At 40.5% G+C, this 11,374-nt stretch overlaps 1 protein-coding gene across 1 annotated transcript in view; it reads right to left on the bottom strand.

The window, feature by feature from the left end:
* The window catches only part of LOC102828227, a 95,199-nt gene that overhangs the window by 15,275 nt on the left and 68,550 nt on the right, over positions 1-11,374 (bottom strand). Inside the window, exons 9-10 of the mRNA XM_006839305.1 lie at positions 697-837; positions 249-427 (exon numbers count right to left, since the gene is read on the bottom strand). Coding sequence (XP_006839368.1) covers positions 249-427; positions 697-837 — 320 coding nt within the window. The remainder of the gene's footprint in view (positions 1-248; positions 428-696; positions 838-11,374) is intronic.

Raw genomic sequence — 11,374 nt, 5'->3', positions numbered from 1 at the left:
ATATATATATATACACACGCACACATATATATGTATATAGAGAGATAGAAACACACATGACTCGTATACAGCAGGAATACAATGAAGATAAACATTTTGTTTCCTCCAGCTCCACCTTGGCCCCTGCTACTTAGAAGCATGACAACCATTTCAACCACCATGTGGAGAACCAGCACTTACTTCGTTTGATGTGAGAGAACCTGGTAGACTTGCCCCTGGAACACAAACTGGCTGCATCACTAACAAACGTGGCCTGGGCTCTCTCTTCCTCACCTCTCAAAGCTTCTTTATACAGAGCAGGGAAGGACCAGGGAACTGCATTGTTGATCTTGGCCAAAACTTCAAGGCCTTTTATCTTGGTGGTTTCAAAATAAGCTTGTGGACCCCATAGGAATTCATTGCATGGAAGATCATTCTTGGGCACTTTCTGGAAACCAAGTACCTCTCCATCACCAAATCTTTGGTTATAAACTTCCTGAGCTCCCCAAAATCAAGTGCATCTTTCCAGTAGAAATGCCCAACACACTCAGGAATCCTCACTGGCTCGATTACCATTCATAAAGATTATGCCCAAGAGGGTCATCACCTGACCTGTCTTGGGCAAGCTGCTGCTTCCAGTTAGACTTCTTCCTTTGGCAAGATCCAACTTGCTGCCTAAGTGGTAGGAGTAACTTCCTTCAATTCGAGGCCAAATACCAGCTCCGTGTGCTGCTCAGCTCTCTCCAGGATCCCAGGGGATTGCTCCATATGCTTGTCGTTGAAACCCTTCAGCATGTCTGTCTTCACAATGGGCACTTTATTTTCATACTTATCAATGAACTGCACCAACAGGCTTACCTTCGAGGACAGAGGGTCTTTTATGAGGTCATATGGAAAGATGTGTCATGGGCTGGGTTTGGACTTTTCTTCTGTTGGACCTTTGCACCTTCACTCGATTTTTTTTGCAAAAATAGTTGCACTAGGAGCAGTATTGGCTGGGTCTTTCTTAGACTCCAGCAAGATGCCAGCCACAGGGAAGCTCTGGGGGGCACTCCCCAAAACAGGAGAGGAAGAGGGGGACCCTTCCTCCTTTGCAACAGAGGCCCCAGTACCCTGGAGGCCCTGGGCTTCACTTTGGGCACATTGTTGGTTCTCATGGAACTTTCTCTCCTGACCACGAGGCATGATGACTGTCTTGAGAAACCTTGGCGCTGAGGGGTCCTAAAACTTCACCTTCTGCAGGACAATGGCTACCCCTCTCAGATGATGGCTGCCCCTCTCTCAAATTCTTTTAACAAGGCCATCCTAGCTTCTAAAGAACATTCTGGCTTTTCTTCTTCCAACACAGATTTGTTTGTTCTTTTGGCAGTCCATGGCACTTTTAATAGTCTCCTCCAACACCATAACTCAAATACATCAATTCTTCTATGATCTTCCTTAACAGTGTCCAACTTTCACATGCATATGAGGCTATTGAAAATAATATGGGTTGAATCAGGCTCACCTTGATCCTCGAGCTGACATCTTTGCTCTTAAACACTGTAAAGAGGTCTTTTGCAACAAATTTGCCTAATGCAATACATTGTTTGATTTCTTGACTGCTGTTTCCATGAGTATTCATTATAGATTCAAGCAAAGTGAAGTCTTTGACAACTTTAGTCTTTTCTCCATTTATCATGATGTTATTTATTGGTCCAGTTCTAAGGATTTTTGTTTTCTTTGCATTGGGGTGCAAACCATACCAAAGGCTGTGGTCTTTGATCTTCATCAGTAAGTATATTAAGTCCTCTTCACATTCAGCAAACATGGGTCTGTTTACTATCTGATATTGCAGGTTGTTAATGAGTCTTCCTCCAATCCTGATGCCATGTTCTTCTTCATATAATCCAGCTTCTTGAATTTTCTGTTTAACATACAGATTGAGTAAGTATGATGAAAGGATGCAATCCTGGCACACACCTTTCATGATTTAAAACCATTCCAGTCTTTCCAGCCAGCGCTGAGCGATGGGCATCTCCCGGGACAACAGGCACAGGTGCCGCAAGACTGGGGACAAGAGAAAGCCCTACCACAAGAGGCGGGAGTATGAGCTGGGATGCTTGGCTGCCAACACTAAGATCGGTCCCCATTGCATACACACAGTACGTGTTATAGGAGTAAATAAGAAGTACTGGGGCCTGAGTCTGGATGTGGGGAACTTCTCCTGGGGCTCTGACCGTTGTACGTTGAAAACAAGGATCACTGATGTTGTCTACAATGCATTCAATAATGAGCTGGTCCACACCAAGACCCTAGTGAAGAACCGCATTGTGCTCATTGACAGCACACCGTACCTTCAGTGGTATGAGTCTCACTATGCACCACCTCTGGGCTGCAGGAAGAGAGCCAAACTGACTCCTGAAGAGGAAGAGATATTAAACAAAAAGCGGTCAAATAAAATTCAGAAAAAATATGATAAAACGAAAAAAAAAATGCAAAAATCAGCAGTCTTTTGGAGGAGCAATTCGAGCAGGGCAAGCTTCTTGCATGTATCACTTCAAGACCAGGCCAGTGTGGCCGAGCAGATGGCTATGTTCTAGAGGGCAAGGAGTTGGAGTTCTATCTGAGGAACATCAAGGCCCGGAAAGGCAAATAAAGCCTCCTCCCTCACATCCAGCACAAGTATTAAAGGTGTTTATTCTAAACAACAACAACAACAACAACAACAACAACAACAACAACAACAAACATTCCACATGCTCTTGCTCTACTCTAACACTTGCCTCTTGGTCTATGTAGTTTCCTCATGAGCACAATTAAGAGTTCTAGAATAACAATTTTTTGCAGTGTTATCCATAGTTATCAATAGTTTGTCATGATTTACACAGTCAAAAACTTTGCATAGTCAATAAAGTACAAGTAAATATCTTTCTGGTATTTTCTGCTTTCAGCCAAGATCCATTTGACATCAACAATGATATCCCTAGTTCCACATCCTCTTCTGAATCTGGATTGAATTTCTGGTAGGTCCCTGTCAATGTACTTTTGCAACTGTTTTGAATAAGATAATTAATAAATTCAGCAAAAATTTACTTGCATGTGGTTATTAATTATATTTTTCGATGATTTCTGCATTCCATTGGGTCACTTCTCTTGGGAATGAGCACAAATTATGGATCTCTTCCAATCAGTTGGCCAGGTACCTTATCTTCCATATTTCTTGGCATAGATGAGTGCGTGCCTCCAGCGCTTTTCAGTTTGTTGAAAGATTTAAATTTGGATCCTGTCAATTCCTGGAACTTTGTTTTTCACCAATGCTTTTAGTGCACCTTGGACGTCTCCCTTCATCATCAATGGCTCTTGATCATATGCTACCTCTTGAAATGGTTGAACATCAAACATTTCTTTTTGGTACAGTGACTCTGTGTATACCTGCCATCTTCTTTTGTTGCTTTCTGCATTATTCAATATTTTGCCCATAGAATCCCTCAATATATCAAGTTGAGGCGGGAATCTTTCAGCTTAAGAAATGATGTGCGTTCTTCCCTTTTGGGTTTCTAACTCCTGGTTTTTAGCACATTTCATTATAATATTTGACTTTGTCTTCTCAAGCTGTCCTTTGAAATTTTTTGCTCAGCTCTTTTATTCCTCATTTCTTCCCTTTGCTTTAGCGTTTCTATCCTCAAGAGTAAGTTTCAGAGGTTCTTCTGACATCCATTTTGGTCTTTTCTTTCTTTCCTGTCTTTTTAATGACCTTGAATTTTCTTCTGTATGATGTTCTTGATGTCATCCCACATCTCTTCTGGTCTTCAGTCTTTAGTGTCTAAGACATCAAATCTGTTCTTGAGGTGGTCTCTCAATTCAGTTGGGATATATTCAAGGTCTGCAAATCTGCTGCACAGGAACTTTTTAAAGTGTTGATGAAGAGCAGAGATGTCAGCTTGAGGACTAAGGTACGCCTGACCCAAGCCATGGTTATTTTCAATAGCCTCATATGGATATGAAAGCTGGACAGTGAATAAGGAAGATCATAGAAGAATTGATGCCTTTGAGTTGTGGTGTTGGAGGAGAATACTAAAAGTGCCATGGACTGCCAAAAGAACCAATAGATCTGCTTTGGAAGAAGTGCAGCCAGAGTGCTCCTTGGAGGCCAGGATGGCTAAGCTTCGTCTCTCATACTTTGGACATATTGTCAGGAGGGAACAGTTGCTGGAGAAGGATGTCATGCAGGGTAAGATGGAGGGTCAGAGAAAAAGAGGAAGACCCCCAACGAGATGGATCAGCCAGGTGGCATCATTGATGGCGTCAAGTATGGCAGCGGTAGTGAGGTTGGCTCAGGATCGGACATTGTTTCGTTCTGCTGTGCATGGGGTCGCTATGAGTCGGTTCCAACTCAATGGCACCTGACAACAACAACATATTCAAGGTCATATTTTGGCTCTTGTGGACTTGTTTTAACTTTCTTCAGCTTCAGCCTGAACTATCATATGAGCAATTGATGGTCTTTTCCACCATCTGCCCCTAGCTTTGTTTTGGCTGATGATACTGACTTTTTCCACCTTCTCTTCCCACAGATGCAGTCAAGTTGATTCCAATGGATTCCATCTAATGAGGCCCATATGTATAATAATAAGACTTTTATGTTGTTTATAAAAGGTATTTGCAATGAAGAAGTCATTAATCTTGCAAAATTCTGTCATATGTGATCTCCAGCATCATTTCTATCTTTGTTTCCAACTTTCACATTCCAATCACCAGTGACTATCAATGACTCTTGATTGCATGTTTGATCAATTTCAGACTTAAGTAGTTGGTAGAATGTTTCAATGTAATCCTCACTGGCTTTAGTGGCTGGTGCATAATTTTGAATAATAGTGGTATTAACTGGTCTTCCTTTTAGGTGTATGGACATTATCCTATCATAGACAGTTTCTAGTTCAAGACAGATCTTGAGATTTTCTTTTTGACAAAGAATGTGACTCCATTCCTCTTGAATTAGTCATTCCCGGATTAGTAAACCATATGGTTGTCTGATCCAAAATGGCCAATACAAGTCCATTTCAGCTCACTAATGACTAGAATATCGATCTTTATTTGTTCCATTTAATTTTTGACAACTTCCAATAGCGTAGTGGTTATGAATTGGGCTGCTAACCTCAAGGTCAGCAGTTCGAAACTACCAGCGGTTTCACAGGAGAAAGATGAGGCGTTCTGCTCCCGTAAAGATTTACAGCTTCAGAAACTCTGTGCAGGGTCACTATGAGTCAGAACCGACTCCACGGTACTTAACAACAACAACAACAGCAATATTTTATACATTTCAGGTTCTGATTATTAAGGGGTATTTTCAGCTCCTTCTCCTCATTTTGAGTTTAAAATTCTGAAAACTATACTCCATTCACGTGATTATGGTCTACTCGACGATGAGGAGGTGGCTGTTCCTCAGTTGTATTTTGAGTGCCTTCCAGTGTAAGGGGCTCGTCTTCCAGCACTAGATCTGACAATGTTCTCCTGCTCTTCATCAGGTTTTCAGTGGCTGATTATTCAGATACAATCTGCTTCTCCTTCTTCCAAGTTACTTTTGGTCTGAAAACTCTGCTGAAACCTGTCCACTCTGGTGTCCCTGCTGGTATTTAAAATATCAACGGCATAGCTTCCAACATCACAGCTTTGCACAAGCCACCACAGTAAGACAAACTGACAGAGAAGTTGTGGGAATAATATGTATAGAAATTATTAAGTGAGAACTTAATTTGCTGTGTAAATAGTAACCCAAAACACATTAAATATTAAAGGGGATAATAGAGTTTAACAAGAATGAAACATAAAAGTTGTTGTTGTTGTTGTTAAGTTCCGTTGAGTCAGTTCTGACTCATAGGGACACTATGTTGGGTTTCCAAGGAGTGGCTTGTGGATTTGAACTGCTGACCTTGTGGTTAGCCTTCCACATCACATCAGGGTCCCCAAACACAATGGTACTTAGAGGGAAATTTATAGCAATAAGTAGCTACATTAAAAAGGAAAGAAGATCCCAAATCAATAGTGTAATTCTACAAACTAAAGAACTATAAAAGGAAGTGCAAACTAAGCCCAGAACTACCAGAAAAAGGAAATAATAAAGACCAGAAATAGATTAAATACTGTCTAGCACAACACTAAAGCCAATGTAATCAGAAGACCATTACAGCAATCAACAAACCTTTCACTATACCAACGAAGAAAAAGATAGAGAAGATGAAAATATCTAAAATTAGAAATGCAAATGGGGACATTCCAAATAATCCTACACAAGTAAAAGGCACTGTAAAGGAATACTGTGAACAGTTGAACACCAACAGATTTGATCACTTAGAGGAAACAGACAAATGCCCTGAAACACACAGGTTTCCTACACTGACTGAATAAGAAAGAGTGGTTGTCAATCACCCATGGCCAGTTAAGAGATTGAAACAGTAATCAAACACTTCCCAATAAAGAAAAGCTCTGGACCAGGTGGCTTTACTGGGGAATTCTCCCAAATAATTATAGAAGAAGCGACTCCAATTTTACTCAAACGTCTCCAAAAACGCTGAAGAGGAAGGAATACTTCCTACCCAAGGCTATGAAGCAAACGTCACCCTGATTTTAAAAGTCAGACAATGATACCACAAGAAAACTACAGATGGATATTCCTAATGAATCAAGATGCAAAAATACTCAACAAAATATTAGCAAACTGTATCAAAAATATATATGTTTACAGGATTATACACCAGGATCAAGTGGGATTTATCCTAGGAATGCAAAGGCGGTTCAACATTAGAAAACCAATCAATTAATTAAGGTGCCACATTAATAAAACAAAATAAAAGCAACACACGATAATCTCTGTCACTGCAGAAAAGGTATCTGACAAAATGCCAAAATTCAACACCATGTCATGATACAAAACAATCAACAAGAAAGGAATAGAAGAGAAATCTGGTGTGGCACTGTGGCTCAGCACTGGACTGCAAACCACAAGGTCGGCAGTTCAAAGCCATCAGCTGCTCCTTGGAAACCCTATAGAAGGTCGCTATGAGTCAGAACTGATTTAATGGCACTTCACCACCACAACATGCATTGCATTGGGCCAACATCATGCTCAATGGAGAAAGACAGGGATTTAAGATTATAAAGAAGACTGGGATGTTCACTAACACCAATGCTAGTCAACATCGTTCTGGAAGTCCTAACCGGCACAATTAAACAAGGGGCGGGGGGAAGAATAAAGGTATCCAAAATTAGGAAGGAGAAAATAAACCTATCCCTTTGCACCAAGGACATGACCTTATACATGAAAACTCCAAAGAATTCTCAAGAAAGCTATTAGAACTAATAAAAGGCTTTAGCAAAGTGGCAGGGTACAAGGTCAACATGCAGTGATCAGTCAGGTTTCTATACGTCAGCAAAGAGCAAAGCAAAAAGGTAATGAAGGGGTAATTCCCATATACCATAGCATCTAAAAGAATAAGGACACAAGGAATAAATGTAACCAGCATGGTGAAAGACGTGTACACAGAAAACTATAAACATTACTTAAGGAAATCAAAAGCATCCCAAGGCCACTGCCATCGAGTCGATTCTGACTCCCAGAGACTGTATAGGACCCAGGAGAACTGCCCCACAGGGCTTTTGAACTGTAAATCATTATGGGATTAGAAAACCTCATCTTTCTCCCTCAGAGCGGTTGGTGGATTTAAACCACTCACCTTGCAGTTGCAGCCCAATACTTAACTCACTGTGCCACATGTCCTAAATAACTGAATCCTGACTAAAAGCTAAAACTACCAGAAAGATGTTTGCCTGTGTTTTACAAATTATGCAAAGGCATTTGACTGTATGAATCATAGCAAATTATGGATAATGTTATGAGGGGTGGGGATTCTAGAATACTTCATTGTATCTATACAGAACTTGTTCATGGGTCAAGAAGCCTTCATTCAAATAGAACAAGGGGATACTGCATGGCTTAAAGTTTTTTTTTAAAAGAAAAGGTGTGTATAAATTTGCATCACGGTTGTATCCATATTTATTCAACGCCTAAATTGAGTTCACCAGCTGCTCCTTAGAAACCCTATACAGGGACGCTATGGGTCAGAACTGACTCGACAGCACTTAACAACAACAATAAACTGAGCAAATAATCCAAGAAGCTGGACTATACGAAAAAGAAGACAACACCAGAATTGGAGGAAGGTTCATTAACAACCTGTGATATGCAGATGACACAACCTTATTTGCTGAAACTGAAAAGGACTTGACGCGCTTGCTGAGGAAGATCAAAAACTCCGTCCACTATCATTAAGATTGAGCCTACTTCCCCTCTTGTATTTTGAGTGCCTTTCAACCTGAGGGGCTCATCTTCTGGTACTGTATCGGACAATGTTCTACTGCTGTTCATAAGATTTTCAGTCGTCAATTCTCTCATAACTACATTGCCACGCCGTTCTTCTTAGTCTGTTTTAGTCTGGAAGTGCCACTGAAATCTGTCCACTGTGAGTAACTCTACTTCTATTTCAAATACCAAAGGCATAGCCTCCAACATCATAACAATATGCAACTCAACCAAAACACAACAAACTAACAGACAAGTTGCGGTATTCTTTCATCAAACTTATTCAAACGGTACGTTAAATACATCATTTGAGAAACTGGACTATGTAAAGATGAATGTGGCATCAGGATTGCAGGAAGACTCATTAACAACTTGAAATATGCAAATGACACAACCATACTTGCTGAAAGTAAAAGGATTGAAGCACTTATTGATGAAGATCAACAAGTTCAGCCTTCAGTGTAAATAATACCTTAACATAAATAAACCAAAAATCCTCACAACTGGACCAATAAGCAACATCATGAAAAAAGATAATACTGATGTTGTTAAGGATTTTATTCTACCTGGGTCTACAATCAGTGTCCACAGAAGCAGCAGATGAGAAATCAAACAGTGTATTGCATTGGACAAATAGGTTGCAAAAGACCTCTTTAGGAAGGTAGAATCTCCACTGAGTAGTATCCAATCTGTCTAGGCGGGGCTGATGAAAGGAAATGTGGATAGGTCTCCTGTGATACAGTTGTGAATAACTGTTATCAGGACTGATTGTGAGGGTTGGAAATATAAAGGTAGACGTTTTGTAGCAAGGAGGGGAGTGAATAACTTTTCAGTCTAGGAGCGGAGGTCCCTGGGACCATCAAGGGAGAAGAGCAGAGAGCGGGACCCTACCCAGAGAAGCAGTGACACCAGAGATGGAGGCAGAGACGATGACGTGGAGAGATGGAGCAGCTGGGGATTTTAGACCCAGAGAGGGAGAGGGCTGTGTGCTGACAACTGGGGGGTAGGCTTGCAGGGTATACTCTTTGGTTGGCTGATGATGCATGGAGGGGATTGTAACCATGGCAATGAAATGTTGTAAGATAGGATGAATGTAAAACTAATGTTCTCCCATGTAAACTATCACAATAAAACATTTAAAAAAAAAAAAAGACCTCTTTAAAAGTACTAAAAAGCAAAGCTCTCCACAAAGATAATATTCTACATCATACTGTTTTTGAGTAGGGACTGGGATCTTAAACACTCATGAGTGGCCACCTAAGGTGCAACTATTGATCTCTCCTTGTGCAGAGGAAGGAAGAGTGATGAAAACTGAAGACATTTGGCATCAATTAATCTAATGAACTAATGGAACACCTGAACATCAGTTAGTCTCCATGATTCTGAGACCAGAACAACTAGAAGGTCCTGGATAGAGTGGGAGAAAATGTGGAACAAAACTCAAAATTATAAAATAAAAACCCAGGCATATTGGTCAGAAAGAGACTGGAGGAACCCAAAACTATGACCCTCAGCCACTCTTCAGATCTGGAACTGAACTCACTATGGTGGCTCAATTTTCATCCACAATGGTCAGCCATTCAAGATCAAAAGGGCAGCATTTACCTAAGGACGAAATTCACAAGGGTTGGGAAGGTGGGTGGAATGGAAACAAGAAAAACAAGGAGGAAGTTTGAGAACTGATGTTACATGGAAGGGCTTGCAATTATTGAAATGAAACGAAGCATGTGATTTGTTGAATGTAAAACGGATGATCTGCGCTGTAAACCTTCACTGAATTCACAATAAAAAGTTGTTTTTTTTAAAAAAAAAGCAAAGACATCACTTTGAAGATCAAAATGCAGTCAATCCAAGGCAAAGCGTTTGTGGTGTCGGCAGAGAATATTGACTCTATCATGGACTGCAGTAAAGATGAACAAATTTGTCTTGGAAGAAGCACAGTCAAAATGCACCTTGGAAGCGAGACTGGAGAGACTTTGTCTTATTAACTTTGGACATGGTATCAGGAGGCCCACGTACCTGGAGAAGGACTTCATGTTAGTAAAGTGGAGGGTCAGTGAAAGAGAGGAAGACTCTCAGGTTCAAACACAGCAAGACTGATCAAGACCTGGCAGTTTTGTTCTGATATACATAGGGTGGCTGTGAGTTAAAACCAACTCAATAGCACTTAAAAACAACAATTAAATAGAAGAACAATCTGAGTTCATGGATTGAAAGGCTTACTGTAGTCAAATATCAATACTACTCAATACAATCCATAAATTCAATGTAATCCCCATCAAAAGTCCAGCAGTCTTTTCTGCAGAAATGGAAAAGTCAATCCTCAAATTTATATGAAAGGGCAAGGAACCCCCGAATAGCTAAAACAATCTTGAAGGATAAGGATAAAGTAAGAGGACTCACACTTCTTCATTTCAAAACGTACTATAAAGTTACAATATTTCAAATAGGCTGGTGTCCTGGTGGCAGAGTGGGCTAAGCGCTGGACTGCAAAACACCGGCCACTCTGTAGGAGAAACATGAGATAGTCTCATCCCATTAAGATTCACAGCCTCAGTAAACCTAAGAAGCTCTTCTACTCTGTCCTAGAGTTGGTATGAGTTGGAATAGACTTGAGGGCTATGACTTTGGTTTGGGATTTGGGGGTACTGGTACACTAATGTTGTTGCTTTTAGGTGCTGTTCAGTTGGTTCCGTCTCATAGGGATGTTAGGCACAAGACTAAAACTCTGCACCATCTTATTTATTGGTCCAGTGTTGAGGATTTTTTTCTTTCTTTATATTGGAGTGCAACCCATACCGAAGACTGTTATCTTTGATCTTCATCAATAAGTATTTTAAGCCTTCTTCCCTTTCAGCAAGCAAGGTTGTATCATCTGCAATAAATCTTTCTCCAACCCTAATACCACATTTTTCTTCATATAATTCAGCTTCTCAGATTATTTGCTCAGTGTACAAACTGAATAAGTATGGTGAAAATGATACACTCTGGAAGATTTTAAACAATTCCGTGTTGCCATACTATATTCTACCTCTTGGTGCAGGGTCCTCAAGGGCACAA

The sequence above is a fragment of the Chrysochloris asiatica genome, unplaced genomic scaffold, assembly GCF_000296735.1.
Source record: "Chrysochloris asiatica unplaced genomic scaffold, ChrAsi1.0 scaffold00023, whole genome shotgun sequence".
Taxonomy (NCBI): domain Eukaryota; kingdom Metazoa; phylum Chordata; class Mammalia; order Afrosoricida; family Chrysochloridae; genus Chrysochloris; species Chrysochloris asiatica.
This window is presented reverse-complemented; position numbering and strand designations above follow the sequence as displayed.